The 20636-nt window shown below is 38.3% G+C and overlaps 1 protein-coding gene across 4 annotated transcripts in view; it reads left to right on the plus strand.

Annotated features, from left to right (window-relative positions):
* GXYLT2 (glucoside xylosyltransferase 2) overlaps positions 1-16590 on the plus strand; it is a 185260-nt gene extending 168670 nt beyond the window's left edge. Inside the window, exons 7-8 of one of the 4 annotated variants that reach the window (XM_045832471.1) lie at positions 9994-10036; positions 12337-12448. In XM_045832471.1, the coding sequence (XP_045688427.1) occupies positions 9994-10029 (36 nt within the window). In that variant the 3' untranslated portion in view covers positions 10030-10036; positions 12337-12448. Of the gene's footprint in view, positions 1-9993; positions 10037-12336 lie in introns of all 4 variants that reach the window. The other 3 variants (XM_045832469.1, XM_045832468.1, XM_045832470.1) reach the window with 3 other exon arrangements.
* The last annotated feature ends 4046 nt before the right edge of the window (positions 16591-20636 follow it).

Below are 20636 nucleotides of genomic sequence, written 5' to 3' on the forward strand. Positions count from 1 at the left end.
TAAATGACCCCAAATACCTGCAGAAATTTTGATAAAGAAAAGCAAAGTAGCAGGGATCACAATACCTGATATCAAACTGTACTACAAGGCCACTGTAATCAAATCTGCCTGGTATTGGCTTAAGAACAGACACATAGACCAATAGAAGAGCCTAGATAAACTCAAGTTTCTACAGTCAAATAATATTTGACAAAGGGGACAGAAGTGTAAAATGGAATAAAAATAGCCTCTCCAACAAATGGTGTTGGGAGATGGACACCTAAATGCAAAAAAAAAAAAGAAAGAAAAGAAAAGAAACTCAAGCACCAATATACACCATACGCAAAAATAAATTCAAGATGGATAAAAGATTTAAATATAAGTCATGACACCATTAAAGACCTAGAAGAGAACATAAGCAGAAAAATCTCAGATATTCCACACAGCAGTGTTTTCACTGATATGTCCCCTAGAGCAAGGGACATAAAGGAAGGCATAAACAAATGGGATCTCATCAAAATAAAAAGCCTCTGCATGGCTAAAGAAAATAGCATTAAAATGAAAAGAGAACAAACTTTATGGCAAAACATTTTACCAATGATACATCAGACAAGGGTTGATGCCCAAAATATATAAAGAACTCATGTAACTCCACTCTAAGAAGGCGTGCAACCCAATTAAAAAAATGGACAAAGGACTTGAACAGACATTTCTACAAGGAGGACATACAGAGGGTCTAGAGACATATGAAAAGATGCTCAGTTTCACTAGCCATCAGAGAGATCCAAATGAAAACCACAATGAGATAACATTCCATACCATTGAGAATGGCCATCATAAGCAAAGCAACAAACAATAAGTGTTGGAGAGGTTGTGGAGAAAAGGGAACCCTAGTGCACTGCTGGTGGTTTTTCAGACTGGTGCAACCACTATAGAAAACAGTATGGAATTTCCTCAGAAAACTATAAGTGGAACAGCCTTTCAACCTGGCAATTCCACTGGTAGGATTATATTCTAAAAACCCTGAAACACCAATCCAAAAGAACCTATGCACCACAGTGTTCATCGCAGCACAATTTACAATAGCCAAGTGCTAGAAGCAACCTAAGTGCCCATCAGTAAATGAATGGATCAAGAAACGATGGCATATTTACACAATGGAATTTTACTCAGCAGAGAAAATAAAGGAGCTCTTACCGTTTGCAACAGCATGGATGGGACCGGAGAGCATTATGCTAAGTGAAATAAGCCAGGTGGTGAAAGAGAAATACCATATGATCTCACCATTAAAAGGATCCTAATCAACAAAATGAACAAGCAAGCAGAATATAAGCAAAGACATTGAAATTGAGAACAGGATGACAGTGACCATCGGGGAGAGAGGAGGGGATAATGGGGGAAAGGTGTAAAGGGTTTATAGGAATAATTATAAAGGATATATGAACAATAACAAGGGGAGCATGGAAACAGGGGAAGGATGTGGGGAGGGCTGGGGTGATGGGGAGAAGTGGGGGAAAATGCAGACAGCTGTACGTGAACAACAAAAAATGGTAAAAAAAAAAAATTTGAAAAAGAAAAAAGTGTCCTAAATGTGGTATTGAACAGAACCACATTGAATTACATGATGCATGACCTCCTTTAAGTAACAAATTCCCATTTCTGATAAACATGCTTAAGTACTATTTCTGATGAACTTTAACAGGATTGAGACTTATTATAGATACCACACACCTACCCACACTTCCGTTAGGAAAAACTATACTGGCCTTTCACTATTCTTTGATTTCTTTTCTTTCCTCTAGCCTTTTGGTATAAAATGCCCTTTCCAACAATGAATTTTTGACTTGAGTTGCTATAGTAATTTCCCTTTCAACAATATTGTAATAAATCTTTGATACATGCTCATAAATAGTGGTCTGAAAGACTCATTTTAGAAAATATTGCTCATGGACATATTCTATGGGGAAATAAGATAATTATTATTTTTATTTTGTTGTTGTTCAAGTACAATTGTCTGCATTCCCCCGCAATTCATTCCCCATACCATCCATCTACACTGCCCTCCCCTGATTCCACCTTCCCCTTGGTTTTGTCAGTTTTCTCCATGTGTCCTTTATAGTTGTTCCTGAAAACCCTGCCCCCTTTCCCCCTCTTTATCCCCTCCCACCTCCCCTTTGGAAAATGTCAGATGTTTTTAACCTCAGTTTCTCTTGTTATATTTTGCTTGCTTGTTTGTTTTGTTGATTAGGCTGCCCTTAAAGATGAAATCATATGGTATTTGGGTTAGGTTGTTTATTTGAAATGTTTCTGTCTTTTTTTTTTAATGAACTTCGTGCTCAGGATTGCCTTCACTGTGTCCCGTAAGTTTTGGACTGTTGTGGGTTCATTTTCATTTGTTTCCAGAAACTTTTTGATTTCTTCCTTGATCTAATTATTAACCCATTCATTGTTTAATAGCATGCTATTCAATCTCCGTAAGTCTGAGTGTTTTTGAGTTTTTTTCTTGAGGTTTGTTTCTAGTTTAAGTCCCTTGTAATGAGAGATATGTTTTTAATTTTCTTGAATATGCTGAGGCTTGTTTTGTGTCCTATCATGTGGTCTATTTTTGAAAATGTTCCTTGTTAATTTGAAAAGAATGTGTATTTTGCTTCTTTGGGATGAAAGTTTCCATATATATATATCACTTAAGTCCATTTGATGTAGGACATTGTTCAATGCCACAATATCTTTGTTGATATTTTGTTTGGAAGATCTATCCTTTTCTGACAGTGGGGTGTTAAAATCCCCTACTATAATTGTGTTGCTGTCAATATCTTTCTTAAAGTCCACCAAGATTTTCCTTATATATTTGGGTGTTCCTATGTTGGGTGCATATATATTTACAGTATCTATGTCTTCTTGATGGATTCTTCCCTTGAATATTAAGAAGTGACCTTCTGGGTCTGTTTTTATGACCTTTGTTTTGAAGTCTATTTTGACTGATATGAGTATTTTACCCCAGCTTTTTGTCCCTGTCCATTTACTTAGAATGTTTGTTTTCAGCCTTTCACTTTCAGTCTGTGTAAGTCCTTTGTTCTGAAGTAGGTCTCTTGTAGGCAGCATATGGGTCATGTGTGGGTCATGTATTCCTATCCATTCTGCTATTGTATGTCTTTTGATTGGAGCAGTTAATCCATCTGTATTTAAGATTATTATTGATAGGTATTTATTCATTGCCATTTTACTTCCTTTGTACCTGTGATCCTCTCTCTCTCTCACTCTTTTCCTTCCATTTCTTAAAGCAGTCCCTTTAGCATGTCTTACAAAGCTGGTTTGGTGGATGTCTATTGTTTGAGCCTTCTTTTGTTTGGGAAATCCCTTATTTCACCTTACATTTTAATTGAGAGCCCTGCTGGATAAAGTACTCTTTTTTGCAGTTCTTTGTTTTCATTACTTATAATATTTCTTGCCATTACCTTCTGGTTTGGAGTGTTTACATTTATTAGTCAGGTGATAGTCTTATTTGGGCTCACTTGTATGTTACTTCCTGTTTCTCCCTTGCTGCCTTTAAGATTCTCTCCTTGTCTTGGAATTTTGCCATTTTAATGATGATGTGTCTTGGAGTGGGCCTCCTTCTTCTTCTTCTTCCTCCTTCCCTCTCCCCCTCCCCCCTTCCTCCTCCTTTTTCTTCTTCTCCCCCTTCTTCTTCTATCCCTATTGTACAGATATTGTTACAACTCATATTGTCCTGCAGTTCCCTTAATACCTCTTTGTCCTTTCTAAGTCTCTTTTCCTTTTCTTGCTCTTTCAGGGTGTTTTCTTCTACCTTGTTCTCTGGCTCACTGATTCACTCCTCTGCTTCATCTAGCCTGCTTTTGACTCCTTCTCCTGTGTTCTTCAATTCAGAAATTGTCTTCTTCATTTTGTCTTGGCCCTTGTTGATAGTTTCTATTTCCTTGTTCATGTTTATATAATTTGCTGTGATTTCATCATAGTTTCTCTGTAGGTTTTGGTAGTTCTCAGTGAGCTCATTAAGCTTCCTTATAACCATTGCTTTAAATTCAATATCTGGTAGTTGAGTTGCCTCTATTTCATTTAGCATTCTTAATGAGACTTCCTCTATTCCTTTTGTTTAGGGTTTATTTCTTTGTCTTCCCATTGTTTGTGAGTCTCTTCTTGTTAGCCTGATTCTTAATTTGATCTGTCTGGCTCCCTAGTTTTGTGGTGTGAACTTATATGGTATGAGACCTGTGAGATTCAGTGTGCAGTCTCCTTGATCTCCTGAATTTACTGCTCTTAGGATGTCATTTATGTCAGCTCTCTGGATGTATTGGGGTTTTGATTGTTGTTGGGTCATTCCTTCCCAACAGGGAAAAAGCCTGTTGGCGGGTCCTTCCCTCCAGCTGGTTAACCGAGGGTCACTCTGCCCACCACGTCTTGTATGCTCTTGTGCAGGTGTGGACCTATTGGGTCCAAATTGATTCTCCTGTCTGTTCAAAGTTATGAGGCTTCTCTCTCACTATTGTTCAGTTGTTTTGGGTAATTTCTCCACCATTTAGTTGTCTTTCCAGATCAGTGCTGGGTGGAGGTTAATGTGGCTTCCACTCCCCTCTTCACCTTCTTCCATTGTTATCTGTTGGTGGCTTCTTTGTTGGTGTGTTTCCTCTTCAAGCAGGTATATTGGTGTTCACAGATCCCACCTCTTTTATATGATCAGTTAGAGGGGGGAGGCAAAATGGTTTAAGACAGTGGAAATGTATTCTATGGGATTTAAAGTACCAACATGTAGAGAAGAGATAGGAGATCCTTTGGATGAGTATAATGTTAACTGTTATACTTCACCCAACTAGCCACTTTTTAGGAAAGGTGGAAAAGAGATAAGACTCTTGTTAGAGGGGGGAAGGATTGTGATTTGAATTCAGAAATCAGAGAGCTTGTGGGAGATCAGATTATGAGATATAGTGAGAGTAAAGGATAGAAAATAGGCATAGTGTGCAAGAGAATAGAGTTAACCACAAGAGTAATAAAGTTCCAGAAAACATTGAAATTGGCTAAGATCCAGGAGGCATGCTGTCTAGTATTTACATTTGTATGGAACAGCAATTATTTACAATAATACTAGAACAACAATCATATGACAGGAACCATATGATCTGAATAACAAAAATAGGAAGTACACGACATAGAGTTGTCTACTATTGGAACACAAGTGAAATGAAAGAAGAAAAATTAAAAATACAATATGAGAGAACAAGGAAATCCGTTCAAACAAACAATGCAATTAAACAAGTAAAAGGAAGAAAACTAAACAGAAAGATATAAAAAATGCTAATAAAAGAAAAGAAGTGAAAATAATAATAATATAAATAAACAATAACATGCTAGTTCTCTGGAATAGCAAAATGAAATTTGTCTCAGTTCACAATTGTTGGGATTAGCCTTGTGATCGCTCTTTGGGTCTGACTCTGGTCCTTGCACAGCTCCAGGTCTTACTGTCTCACTTGGGGGAGGGGAAGAGAAAAAGAAAAAAATGGAAAAGCCTCCTGCTGACTTTAAATTAGCCAAGCAAGTTCTGCTAGTCTTCCTGGCTGCAGCAGGCTGAGGGGGGTTGGACTTCACTGTTCTTCCTTTCTATGGTTTTGGGAGGAAAGGGGCCAGGTCTGAGCCTCAATCTTCACTGTTGTCCAGCTTCCAGTCCAGTTCCTCAGTTCACTACCATGCCCCCACTGTCTGTCTACTCCAGGCTGGCACCTTCAATCCACCAGCTATGCCATCCTTGAGGTGCACTAATTAGAGGCAACTCACATACCACCTTCTTGCTCTTTGCTCTCCTAGGAGCTAGGCACTCTCAAAGTCTCTTCAGGGTAGTTCAGCTCCCACCAAGTTAAGTTTTTCTGGGGACTGCTAACTCCTTGAGCCATGCTGCTCTCCTCTGTGGGGGTGCCCACCTCCTTCCTCTTAATGTGACAGTGGGGGTGCAGCCATGGCAGTGGGGGCGGCCACTGTGAGAGAGTTCCCTAAACAGCCACCGAAGCTGTATTTTGAACAAAATCCTCCTTTTCAAGGCTGCTGCTCCTAACAAGGGTGCAGCCTCTCACACAGTCCAACTTTCCAACCATATCGGAGCTATCTGGGTCAGGGTCCATCATGGTCCAACTCTTTTCCCTTCTGCAGGTGTCACCCAGTTCCCCAGTTTCTCTGGTAATGACCCAGCCAGTGTCCACAGTCACAGTGGGTGAACACTGCCCTTTTGTGTCTCCCACTTCATCTTTATTCCCCCCAGTGACTTCAAACATCCAGGTCCATCCTCGTGCCACTCTATCCTCCCTGTTTGGCAGGGAAGGGAGCTGTTAATTTGGCTCTCTTCCAAGGATCCTGTGGCAGGCGCGAACAGGTACAGGGCCAGGGGCTGCAACAGCCCTGGTCCCCACACTGGTTCCAGGGACCTGACTGTCCCAACACAATTTCCTTACCATCTGTTTTTCAATGTCCTCTACAATTTTGGCCTTCAACCTTCATATATGCTGGGATACCACTGGCTGTTCCCTCTGATCCTCAGAAGATTGGCTAGGTGTTCCACCTGTACACAGGGGAAGTGGGCTCTGCTCCCACCTACTTCATCTCCATCTTCCAAATCTCCTAAGGTTGCTGTTGATAGGAACTTATTCATTGCCATTTTACTTTCTTTGTACCTTTGTTCCTTTGTCTCTCACTGTTTTTCTTCCTACTCTTAAAGCAGTCCCTTTAGCATCTCTTGCAATGGTGATTTGGTGGAGGTGTATTCTTTTAGCCTTCTTTTGTCTGGGAAACTCCTTATTTTGCCTTCCATTTTAATTGAGAGCCTTGCTGGGTAGAGTAGTCTTAGTTGCAGGCCTTTGCTTTCCATTACTTGGAAAATTTCTTGCCATTTCTCTGTCTTGTATTGTTTCTGTTTAGAAGTCAGCTCCCTTATATATTACTTCCTGTTTCTTCCTTATTTCCTTTAAGATTCTCTCTTTGACTTTGAGTTTTGGCATTTTAATTATGATGTGTCTTGTAATGGGCCTCTTTGGGTTCCTCTTGATGGAGACCCTCTGCTTCCTGGACTCATGTGGCTTTTTCTCTCATCAAATTGAAACTGGAAAAGACACTAGGGTTCGGGCTGCCGGTCACTACCAAACCCAATAAGTAATGACAGCTATTGAATTTTTATGGGTGCTTTATTCAGATGGCTGGTGATCTGAGAAGATGGTGGATTCATACCCTAACAGACCATCTTGTCTTTTCCTTCCAGGCCAATGTTTTTATACCAGGGAATAAACAAAGTGCAGTGAGGATTTTCAACATTCAGGGAGGATTAGGTGAAAGAAACTGCAACATCCCTGTCCTGGGCAGTTAGCTGTTCCCAGGGGCAGGTGGTTGTCTGTATCTCCCTGGAACACAAAGGCCTGGATGCCTCCACTTGTCCCCAAGCAGTGGTCTTTAACAGTGCCACAGGAGGTCAGCTGTTTTCTCAGGAGCCAGGATGGGCCTTTTCTGTAGTTTCTGAAACAAATGCTTTAATGTATACATTACTTACTAGGCTTATAACTTTTTACCTTAAATTAAAATTTTCCAACTTCTGTGTCCCCTATCAAAATTAGGGAAGTTTTCCATCATTACTTTGTCAAACAGATTATCTGTCTTTTGCTCCTTCTTCTCTCTCTTTTATCCCTATTACATGGATATTGTTATGTTCATGTTCTCCTGCAGTTCCCTTAACACCTTTGTTCTTTATGAGTCTTTTTCCTTTTTTGCTCTTTTGGGGAATTTTTTCTACTTTTCCTCCAGCTCACTGATTTGATCGTCTGCTTCATCAAGCCCAGTTTTGATTTCTTCTACTGTGTTTTTTAATTTAGAAATTATATATTTTCACTTCTTCTTGGCCCTTCTTGATTGTTTCTATGTCCTTTTTTTATGCTGATATAGTTTGCAGTAATTTCCTCAGTTTTCCTATAGTTTTTGGTAATTCGCACTGAGTTCATTGAGCTTTTTTATAGTCATTGTTTTGAATTCAATATCTGATAGTTGACTTGCTGCTATTTTATTTAGCACTCTTTATGAGGATTCTGCCTTTCCTTTCATTTGGAGGTTGTTTCTTTGTCTTCCCATTTTAGGGGAGATTCTTCTTGTTTGATTCTGCTTCTTAAATTGATCTGACTTTAAATTGATTTGACTTTCTGACTTCACAGTGTGAACTTCTATGGGGGAGGCCTGTGAGGTACATTGGTGCTATCTCCTTGATCACCTGAACTTGATGCTCTTTAGATGATCTTTATGCCTGTTATTTTGGTTTTCTGGATGTAATTGAGTTTTGGTGGTTGTTGGGTTGTTCTTTCATGAATCCTTTGCAGCTCCTGGTTGACTGAGGGTCATTCCATCCTCCATGTCTTGTGTGCTGTTGTGCAGGTACTGATTAAAAAAAAAAACACAGAGCCCAAGAAACAAACCCACATCCCAAAATATAACTCCCGCACACAATCCCACTATCAATAGCAAGTAACTGGTATTAGTAAGGGTGTAATGAGATTAAGAATATTATAATAAAGGAGAGTGGATATGAGATTACCTCCTGAAAGAAAGATGATTTTGAGAGGGTAGAGGGAGGAGCACTAATAAATAAGTGTTGGGAGTTAGAACAATGGAAAGAGAGAAGGTGAAATTTACCTCATGAATAAAAAAGGGAATGAAGAGTGTGGAATGGAGTATGAGAAGGGAAGCATATAATATTAGGTTTAAAAAGATTAAAATCATATAAAATAAAGTGAGAGAGAGAAAGAGAAAGGAAGTAAAACTATTAAATAATTAATAAAAATACAAGAGCCTAATTGGAGAGAAAGGTGCTCCATAGTACTTTCAACAACAAATGAGCTAAAATTAATATAGGTGGTATGGGAATAAGAAGGAAAAGAGAAACAAAATCTAGGAGATGTTTAAAGGAATGGGAAGTGATTTTGAAATGATAGAGGGAGAGGGAATACTAAGAGTGAGGAACTAAAACCAGACTATGTAAGGGAAAAATTAAAATTTGGGATGTAAGGGAAAAGAAAAGAAAAAAAAGAGAGAATAAAGAAAAATAAAAGGGCATGATGGAAGAAGACTAGAAGAAAGACAAAAAATAAAAAGAAAATAACAGGCTAAGATGACAAAATTAAAATTTGAGATGAAAAAATAGTAGGAGAGAGTTCAAGTAAAATTTGATACTTGAAATACATACTGAAGCTCTAGAGATAACCTTGAAAAAACAGTGCAACAACAACTACCCTACCCACAACCAATTAGCAAACTTTGTTAAAGATATAAAGAGAACACAGGCATTTTAAGAGATGGGAAAAAGGATGTGAAATAACCCTTGACAAAAAAAAATTTCATTTTGAGTGTCTAGACAAAGGAGAAATAGTAAGAGTATGGAATGGAAAAAAGTTGTAGCTAGAGAGAAAACCAAATTTGAAATGAAAATATTGTGAGGAAAGAAGGTAAAATGGGCTAAGAGAAGGGACAGGCAAAATATGAGAATTGAAATACACTATAGTAAAAAATCTGGTGACTTAATATATACAAACTCTCTGGACAAGAAATGAATGTTATAAAGCTCTGCAGGAAAGAAAATATCACAAATCATAAAGAAGACCACAGCGGCTTTCATCTGGGTAGCCTCTTGTATTTACCACTGTTTTTTTTTTTCTTTCTGGATCTGCCTCTGGTGATGTCAGATGTTGACCACGTCTGACTTTAGGCAGCCTGTTAGATACTTGCAATGATCTGCTGTCATTGGCTGTCCCCTTCAATTGTTAATCTGGTCACTCTGTCTTAAGCAGTCAGGTTTAAGAAACATATGGTGGTACTGAAACCCTCCTGCAGTGGGGGCTATTTGCCCTTAGGCTATTACTTCTGGGAGGGGAGTAATCTGCTTGAGCATAAAGGCTGCTACCATCTGAGCAATGACTCAGCGCCAGGATCCTGGCAGCTCCTCTCTCAGTTCTCTCCCCACACATTCTGTTCCCTGTCTCTCCTCAGGCGTTTCCAGCCCACTCTGCTTCCACCTTTGCCTGAGCCCAGGGTAAGTGGCTTCAAATGAAAATTTGTTTGTTGGCCCTTTAAACAGCCTTTGCATCTCCAACTGTCTGTCTCTGGCAGAGAGTAACCATGCCACTTTTTCCACTGGTTGTTATCTGTGTACTTTTTGGGCTATGGTGCTCTAGGCTGGGAATCCTAGCTTAGGGTTTAGACCCCAATCTTCTCCAGGGGATGCAACCAGCCACTTAATTATCCTACTGGTGCTGCTGCCTGTGGGTGCCCAGCCAGTCTTCTTGAGTCTCTACTGCACTCTTTAGCTGACAGGTTGTGCCAAAGCTGGTTCTTCTGCCTGTCCAAAGTTATACACTTCTCTCTGGCTATTGCTCAGTTGTTTGTTCTGGGTGGTTTCTCCACAATTGAGCTGTAATTCCAGCTTGGCCCTGGGAGGAGGTCAGCATGACTTCCACTCACTCCGACATCTTCCCTCCAAGAGAATTTTTTTTAAGCTTAATAGTAAGGGAAATAGATATCAACTAGTATTTGGTAACTGGATTATGAAAATAAAGTTCATTGCTAATAAATGTTAGTAGTAATTGCTAACCTCTGGACTCAAAAGGTTACCATAGTCATGCCCTAAAATTTCCTTTTATTTTTTTTAAATTTACTGATGAGTACCTAGGCTGTTTCCAGCACTTGGCTATTATAAACACTGGGGTGCATAGGTTCTTTTGAATTGGTGTTTCAGGATTCTTAGGGTATAATCACAGCAGTGACTTGCTGGGTCAAAAGCAGTTCCAGTTTTAGGGGTTTTTCTTTGAGGAAATTCCATACTGTTTTCCACAGTGGTTGCACCAGTCTGCTTTCCCACCTATGGTCTACTAGGGTTTCCTTTTCTCCACAACTTTGCTAGCAATTGTTGTTTATTTGGTTATGATGGCCATTCTGACCCGTGTGAAGTGGTTTCTCATTATGGTTTTAATTTGCATCTCTATGATGGCTAGTGATGTTGAGCATCCTTTCATATGTCTCTGCACAATCTGTATGTCCTCCTTGGAGAAGTGTCTGTTCAGGTCTTTTGTCCATTTTTTAATTGGGTTGTTTGCCTTCCTGGTGTGGAGTCATGTGACTTCTTTATGTATTTTGGAGATCAAACTCTTGTCTGAAGTATCATTGGTAAATATATTTTCCCACATGATTAGTTTCCTTTTCATTTTGCTGATTTTTCTTTATCTGTACAGAAGCTTTTTAATTTGATGTAGTCCCATTTGTTTATTTTTTCCTTTATATTCCTTGCCCTATGGGACATATCAGTGAAAATATTTCTGCATGGGATATCTGAAGTTTTCCTGCCTATATGTCTCTTCTAGCAGTATCCTAAAAGTCTCCTCTAATACTTTTATGATGTTACAATTTATATTTAAATCTTTATCCATCTTGAGTTTATTTTTGTTTATGGTATATGGTAGTGGTCGTTTCATTTTCTTGCATGTAGCTGTCTAGACTTCCCAACACCATTTGTTGAAAAGGCTATTTTTACTCCATTTTATGCTTCTGCCCCCTTTGTCAAATATGAATTGACCATAGAGACATGGGTTTATTTTTGGGCTCTCTATTCTGTTCCATTTATCTATATGTCTGTTCTTATGCCAGTACCAGGCTGTTTTGATTACAGTGGCCTTGTAATATAGTTTCATATCAGGTATTAGGATCCCTTCTACTCTGTTGTTCTTTCTCAAAATTGCTGAGGCCATTCAGGTGGGTTTGCTAAAGTTTATTAATTAAAATTGCTACAATATCAAAAATTTGAAGAATTTAGTGTTTTTATTATAATAAATTTCAAGTATGTACCTGAGTTTTGCAAGAGCATGCTTTTAGATATTAAGAGCTTTAAGGACTCAAATAAATCTTCTTTATTTTCTAGAAGTGTAAAAACTGAGGCCAAGAATTGGTTAATGTTGCTTGAGATGGCACAGTATTGAATGAGGATTTGAACCTGGGTCCTCAGAGATCCTTTCTACTATGTATATACAAACCTGTGTCTGCATGCTTACAGTAATTTCCTGTTTCATTTATTAGTAAAAGTTATTGGTACTTTAGTGAACAGAGGTGTGGGAGTGGGTGGTAAGGGGCAAAAGAAGGGGCAGGGGGAAGTCAAGGAACTTGAACAGAGGTTTCATGGACATGGACTATGGGGAGGGTTGACTGTGGGAGTGGGGTGATGGGATGGGGAGAAAAACAGGGAAAAGGTGGGACAACTGTAACCGAACAACAATCAAAAATGTAATTTTAGTAACTAAAATAAACTTTTTCTTTTCTTTCTTTTTTTAACAAATTATCTTTCAGTTTCCCTTTCAAGATAATCTCTTTCAATCCATTTATTACCCTCTTCAGCTAAAGTTTTTGGAAACTGTACATACTTTATGTGGACGAATCCCACAAGTTTTTCTGAAGCAAATTGAGAAAACAATGAAAAGGGCTTATGAGAAGCACATCATCATCCACATTGGTTCCAACCAGATGTACTGAATGTTTCATCTTATTGCAAATCAACTAGGCATCTCATGAATGAGGAAATAGTCATCTTTAAGCTGCCTGGATCTTCTTTGTGTGAATATTAAATGGTGCTCCATGAAAACTGAGTTTTAAAAGCCTTGTCAAATATTGCTAAATTAGTTGCCCCTATAAGTAAATAGGCTTTATTTTTTTCTAAATGTGATTTATCTATTTTTAATATATATATATATAATTACTCATTTATCATTGTTCAAGCAGGTTGAACTAGCTGTGAAAAGAAAATTTTGTCAGTCTTTCAATTTCTGTTCAATGTCTGAGACAATATCAGTGGCAATTGTGATATATTTATATTGTATTTCTTCAAGTCTTTCTATCCAGTTAGCTTACCCACACCTTTGTAATCAAAGTAATGCATGCTCATTGTAAAACAAATTTTTAAAATTTATCAAGAATATAGTTCATTGAACCAAAATCAAGATTAGATTAGCCATAATCCTACTAACCAGTGAAAAAGATTGTTATTTTAATATAGTTTCTTCTAGGTTTTTCCCTATTTCTAGATTTACTTGCCTGTTTTGTTTTCCACTGTAACACATATCTAAAATAGGTAGTTTGAGTTAAAGCTAGAGATTTTTATGTAGGAGACTAACAAGGTAGACAAAATGATTATGTTTACAGTACTTTATTTAAAATACACCTGGGAGAAGCATTCAGGTTTCCGCTAAATGGGCGGTGTTAAATAATAAAGCATATCTGAGAGTGTTTCTCTAAGAAAACTTGTTTAGATCTGTAGAAGAGTAAATCATAAGAAATGTCTATGCAACCAGAGCCCTTGGAAAACAATTGAGTAATTGTGTTATACCTAAGAAGTTTGTTTAGCAAAGAGATAGAATTTTGTGTTTGCCCACAGACAAAAACATTTTATCTCTTACATCATCAGTAGGCATGACCTCCTCTTTTTAAACTCTTGGGCAACTCTGAATTTAATCTGTACAACATAAATAGTTCAGCTGATTCATTGGCCAGAAAATTCAGCTGCCTACCAGCCTTAGAAAGGTCTCTTTAAATTTTTTTTTTCCTCTCGGGTTACCCAGCGTTTAGCGTAAGAATGAGGCAGGTCTTATCACCTAGTTATAGTATGGAAAGTTCTGTATTCTATTCCCCAAAGGGAATGATCCTAGTTACTCATGTAGCTGGTATCAGCATAAGGGTGTTTTGCATAATGCTTTATTTACTTTAAAAAACTTGGGCATAAATGATCTCCTTGATGTGTGTAACAGCCCTATGAATTTAGTAAGAACTCATATTATCTCCACTGGTCAAATAAGTAAATTGTAACATAAAGAAACAAACATACCCAATATATTTGCTTTTCTACAAAATGTAGAGATATGTATAAGATACATCCTATTTTACAGAGAAATATTTGGAAGCAAATGTTAAATGCTTTTCATTATATGTAAACAACAATCTGAAAACAGATCATCAAAATATTATTTTCTTAATATAATGTACTATCTTATATATGGGAATCCAATAGGACATCATAGTTTCTAAATCAGCAGAAAAAAAGTCTTACCCTGAAAAAATAAGTGAAAATTTCAGCAATACAAACACATATACAAATATGTATAATACATACATATTAATCAATATTGGTATGCAGTACCATGATGGTAGTAACAAATTTAAATACAAAATGTTAGAATGATAACCTGTATTTTCTCTTTGATTATCTGGGTGCCTTGCAGTTTATTATTTTTGTTAAGGAAATTACTATCTTTGTTGTTGTATTTTATGTTTTCTCATTTTACCATATTTTACCACTAAAAGTGGCATCATTCATCATTTTATATCTGAAGGGTGTGGTAATTTTTGGACTTGTTTTTGGATGGGACAATGCATCCTATATACCTACAAATAGGATTTTAGTAAAAGAGCCAGGATATGAACATGATTCCCTGACTTCCATTACAGTTTTCTTCGTGTTTATTCAGCATGGCCAGTAAAGCCTACAAATGTCATTTAGGTTTGTTGTTGGCTCACAGACCTAAAGAAGTTACTATCTTCTTTTGGCAAGACCCAAAAAACTGCTATAGCAATTTTTAATACAGCAATGCCTTTTGATTTATGAGAGCCAGGTTTACCTAGAACTCTCAATTGTTGGCTCTGGTCTTAACATGCAGAATAGGATTTCCAGCAAAGGTCAATATAGAACTCAAGAATGTTCTAGAATGATGTATGATAAGAATGTAAAATCTTAAAATTTGGTGTGGTTTCCTGCCTTGGAATCCTTTTTCTCTATCCTGAAATTTTAGGTAGCATGATGGAGAATTTAGAGAAAATTTGCTCTCCCATTCCCTGCTGCTTGAAGTTATTATTTTCTATAGTTAGGATGTTACCATTAGGTAGAATGTTCTCTGCCTTTGAATCCCAGGAAACTACTACATTAGTGCCTTGGAAATTTGGTAATTACAAATTTTAATTCAGTGGACACCTAAAACATATAGTCCGCAGTCTGTGTTTTGCCTAATATACCACATTGAATCTCTATGGAAAAGGCATAAGACTGGTTCTCTCCTCTCCTGTCCTGTCCTGTCCTGTCCTCTCTTGTCCTGTCCTGTCTTCTCCTCTTCTCATTTCCTTTAAAGTTATGTTTAGTGAATATGACTATGAATTCCACTGGAAAATGAAAAACACCTTTTTACAGCAAAATGTGACAATATTTTTGTATGTATTGAGATTGAGATTTTCATTAGCTGAGTAACTAGAAATGCTGACAATATTTTTTCTTGCTGAATTTTTTCCCAATATAGATTTCAGAAATTGTGACTTACATGGAAGTTCCAATATTTTTTAAAAAAATTGACTAGCTAGAAAATCTATTTAAGCTTTCCTTTAACTTCCAAAATGACAATTTAGCATTTAGGGTATAATGCTTCAAGCTTTACTATTTATTTGAGATTTCTACTACATTTTCAATGATTCCATTGTAAATTGTTATTTTTACTGAATTTATTATTGAAATGGGTGTTTGGACAGACTCATAGCAATGTCAGAATATTTATCTTATTACAATTATGATTTCCTAAAACAAACCATAAAAACCTTATTCACAGTCATAAAATAATGATCCAATAATGGAATAACCACTTCAAACCACCTTGAAACAAGACAACATTCATGAAAACTTAGGTAAATGTATAAATAGTACCTGATATTTATACTAAAAAGATAAATTGGATGTTAGATAAACTAAAATGAACATGATTTTATGATCAAATTCAGCAATAAGTTGAATTCAGAAATATGTTTAATTGCATGAAAGTGCAAATCATATTTTCACTCAATAGAATGGTAGGGAATCTTTCTTATGTCGTATTATTTTTTTACTTTTTTACCTTCCTCTTTTTTAAAATTTTTCCCTTTCTTGTCATTAGTTACAGAACTTGGCAATCCCTGGGAGGCAGGACTAAGTTCTAATCATTAGGTCAAATCTTTACGATAATAATTCTCTAAAAATTAAAAAAGCACAAAATACATACATACATATACACATGTGTGCACACACACAAAGCATATGCCTTTTAGAAGAGTCACCATCTGTTGTGATTTATGAACTGAGGAATTATAGTGAACTCTTATGTCATATCATTTCACAATTACAGTGCTAGATTGTACCTGATGACATTATTCTGGCAGAGAAATTTGTCCTGGTTTTTTGTTCTTCACAGGACAAAACTGGAAATATTTTTATGAGACTTCAAGATCAAGCATTTGTGTTTGTATTGTCATGTGCATGCACATATAAGAATCACATGCAATTTCTGCCTCATCAATTTTATATGTTTGCATTGTCACTTAAAAGTGCACCCATTGTTTATAGCTCCCAAGGAGAAACTGAATACATTTTTTTAAGTTGGAAAACTATTTTTAGTATTTGGGAGTGATAGCATAAGAAAATACTCTAAAGAAAAAGAGTTATTATATCAAATAAAAAGGAATATAACTGTTATGATTTAATTACTGTCTAGTCTTTTTAAATATCATTTCCTGTTTTACCTATTTAAATTAAATGCTTTAGAAAACATGTCTTTTGGTATTAATTTGGAATTGTGTTTCTTTTCTTACATAAAGATTTAATGTGTTAAAAAGAGAGAGAACCCAAATAAATAAAATCAGAAATGAAAGAGGAGAGATTACAACTGATAACCACAGAAATACAAAGGTTGTAGAAATTGCTATGAACAACTATATGCCAAGAAATTTGAAAATCTGGCTGAAATAGACAAGTTTCTAGCAAAACATAATCTTCCAAAACTGAATGAAGAAGAAGCAGAAAGCCTGAACAGACCAATAACAGCTAGTGAAATCAAAGCAATAATCAAAAAACTCCAGGCACAGAAAAGCCATGATCCGGACAGTTTCACGGGAGAATTTTACAAAACAACTTGGGAGGAGTTAACCCCTATCCTTCTTAGACTACTGAAAAAAAGTCCAAGATGAGGGAAGACTCCCAAACTCTTTTTATGACGGCAGCATCATCCTAATTCCAAAACCAGATAAAGACACAACAAAGACAGGAAACTACAAGCCAATATTGCTGATGAACTTAGACACTAAAATCCTCAACAAAATAATGGCAAAATGCATCCAGCAATATGTTAAAAAGATTGTACACCATGGTCAAGTGGGATTCATCCCAGGGATGCAAGGATGATATAATATTCACAAATCAATAAAAGTAATACATTACATAAAAGCAAAGACAAAAATCACATGATTGTGTCAATAGATGCAGAAAAGTATTTGATGAGGTACAGTACCCATTTATGATAAAAACACTCAGCAGAGTGGGAGTAGAGGTAGCATACCTCAACATAATAAAGGCCATATATGAGAAACCTACAGCCATCATCATACTCAATGGGAAAAACCTAAAAGCTTTCCCACTAAGATCAAGAAGAAGGCAAAGATGTCTGCTTTCACCACTTCTATCCACATAGTATTGGAAGTTCTAGCCACAGAGATCAGACAGGAAAAATAAATAAAAGTCATCTAAATTGGAAAGGAAGATGCAAAACTGTCATTGCTTTGCAGATGACATGATAGTGTATGTAGAAAATCTTATAGATTCCACCAAAAAACTACTGAACCTAATAAGTGATCTGGCAAACAGTAGAATACAAAGTCAATATTTAGAAGTCAAAGATATGTTTTACAACGGCAATAAAATATCATCAACAAAAATCAGGGAAAAAAATCCCTTTGATACAGCAGCAAGGAAAATAAAGTATCTAGGAACAAACCTAACCAAGGAGGTGAAAGGCCTGTACTAAGAGAACTACACAATAGGGACTTCCAGCAAGATGGAGGCAGAGGTGGACACACTGTACCTCCACGCACAACCAAGATTAGAACAACAACAATTTAAAAACAACAGAATAACACCCAGAACTGATAGAGAATTTATCTGAATGGAAGTCAGAGAGCCAAGAAGTTGAAGTAGACCCGTTCATCCAGACCGGTACGAGGGGCAGGGAGGAGCATCCAGGCACAGGTCGAGGCGCTCAGAGAACAGGGAGAACTGGGCACATAAGGCAACTGGGAGCACGTAAGGCATGCGGGACATGCAAGATCGCAGTGGGTGAACCCTGAATACGCAAGCGGCAGCTGCCGGACCCAGTGAGGCCGCGATTGTGGACCAGGGCAGAGCGCGCAAGCCAGGGTTCCAGAGCAGGGACTGAGGTCCCAGGAGAACGGAGCTACCGCCATTGTTCCCTCCCCCCCCCCGCCCCCACATACAACGTCACAATCTAGTGACTGGGATGGCCAGCCCCGGTGAGCACGTAAGGCTCCGCCCCTCACTGTAACCGGAGCGACCAGACCAGAGAGAGAGAGAGAGAGACATGTCTCAAACAGAAGAACAGATCAATGCCCCAGGACTCATCCTTTTGAGTGACCAAGAGATACCCAATCTATCAGATGCACAGTTCAAAACACTGGTGATCAGGAAGCTCACAGAATTGGTTGATTTTGGGCACAAATTAGATGAAAAAATGCAGGTACCATAAAAGAGATGAAGGAAGATGCACGGAGAACCAATAGTGAGGGGAAGGAAACTGGGACTAAAAACAATAGAGTGGACCAGAAGCAAGAAAAAAACAACCAAACAGGAAAGAATGGAGAAATAAGAATTCAAAAAAAAATGAGGAGAAGCTAAGGAACCTCCAGGACATCTTTAAATGTTCCAACATCCAAATTATAGGGGTACCAGAAGGGGAAGAGGAAAAGCAACAGATTGAACACGTATGTGAACAAATAATAAAGGAGAACTTCCCCATTCTGGCAAAGGAAATAGACTTCCAGGAAATCCAGGAAGCTCAGAGAGCCCCAAAGAAGTTGGACCCAAGAAGAAACACACCAAGGCACATCATAATTACATTAGCCAAGTGAGGGGAGGAAGATGGCGGCCTTACTGTAGGCAGCGTTTTTCTCGGCTTCTGTGAAGAGGGGGGAAACTCGCGGATCGGTGGAGAGGCAGAGCAAGTGGGCTGGATTGCCGAATCACTTTTGAAAGCAGGACATCAGAAATTATTGCACTCACTGGAAAACCAGACGGTAAGAAGGATACAGGACAAAAGGGGTCTGGGGTGCGCAGACCCCAGGCCCGCCCGGTGCTCCGGGCTCTGCCCCAGGGATCCCGGGAGAGGGAAGTTACTGCTCCCTCCCTCCCCCGAATACGGGGGTGAGCAACTCCAGGGGAGAACGGGTTGCTAGAAGGAATAGATTGGCCAGTTGGACTGAGACAAAAATCGCCCAGGGAATATAAAATCCCGCCCAGAGGCCGAGAAGTGAGAGCCTCTAGCCAACAGGACCAGGGGCATCTTTAGCCCGGTGGAAGTGCAGAGCGGCAGTGAGCACAAGCCGGCCGCGCTCAGCTCGCGCCCCATAGGGAGGCAGGAATCGCGTGCTGCGATCCCAGGAGGGACGAGGGGCTTGGCGCATTCCTTCAGTGGTGGCCCAGAGATTTCCAGCCAGCCCCACTGGAGAGCCGGGAAAGGTGCCAACATTCCGTCGGAGAGCCGTTTGGCGGGGAACACGGAGCTGGAAACGGCTGGGCTCCCGCACCTTCATCGGGAAGACACTCTCTCGCACCAGTGTGTCTTGGAGCGCCCCGGGTACCTGACAGACTTGCTGAGTTCTGGTTGTGAGAGAGAGAAGCATTTCAAAGGCCCCTCAGCCAGCTGAAGCTAGCAAGATCAGAAAAACTGGTCTGGCCAGTTAGAAACCAACAAGAGGTTTTTTTGTTTGTTTGTTGTTTGTTTGTTTGTTAGTTTTTTTGTTTTGGTTTGGTTTTTTATTGGTTTCTCTGGCTGTTGTTGGTTGACTGATTTTATCTTGTGTTTTATGTGACTTTTTTTTCAATTCTCATTATTTTTATATCGCAATCCCTTATGTTTCTCTTCCATTCAACCTAATATTATTCTTTCCACTCCAAATTTATCTCTCCTGCACCACATCTTCTGCTTTTCTTTCCTTTTGTTTTAATCTTGCAAGTTACTGTAAATTTGTATTATCTTTTTCTCACTTTTTCGACATTTTTTATTTTAATAATATATTGGTACTCTTTTTCTTTCTGTATAATCTTCTTTGCTTGGCTGGTTATACTGTCATTTGATAGGTTCCCCCTGGTATCTCAGTCACAAGATGTTGATAAGTTACTATCCTTCATCTGCGTTCCATTAATACACTTCTCAAGGTTCTATACTCTTTATTCTTGTTATCTAGACCTCATCGATTCTGCCACAAGACTGTCACTTTACTATTACTGCTAGTAAGACCTAGTCTATACAATTGTAAATGCTTCTCAATACCCCTACCTGATCTCAGCCCACTTTGCAATTTTCTGAACTATACTATTGTGGGGGGTTGTCTCTATTCTTTTACTCACTACTCCTATATACTAATCTTTAGTCCAACCCTACCTTAGAAGCTGACCTCCCACAGCCTCACAGCTTTCTAGATCCAACTAACAATCCTCTCGTCCCCAATAAGAGTCTTACCCTCTTTCCATCCTTTCTAAAACGTGGATGGGGGGTAGAGGATCACAGCTACACTATAAGGAG

This window comes from Phyllostomus hastatus, unplaced genomic scaffold (assembly GCF_019186645.2).
Source record: "Phyllostomus hastatus isolate PE091 unplaced genomic scaffold, TTU_PhHast_1.1 phas_contig_16, whole genome shotgun sequence".
Taxonomy (NCBI): domain Eukaryota; kingdom Metazoa; phylum Chordata; class Mammalia; order Chiroptera; family Phyllostomidae; genus Phyllostomus; species Phyllostomus hastatus.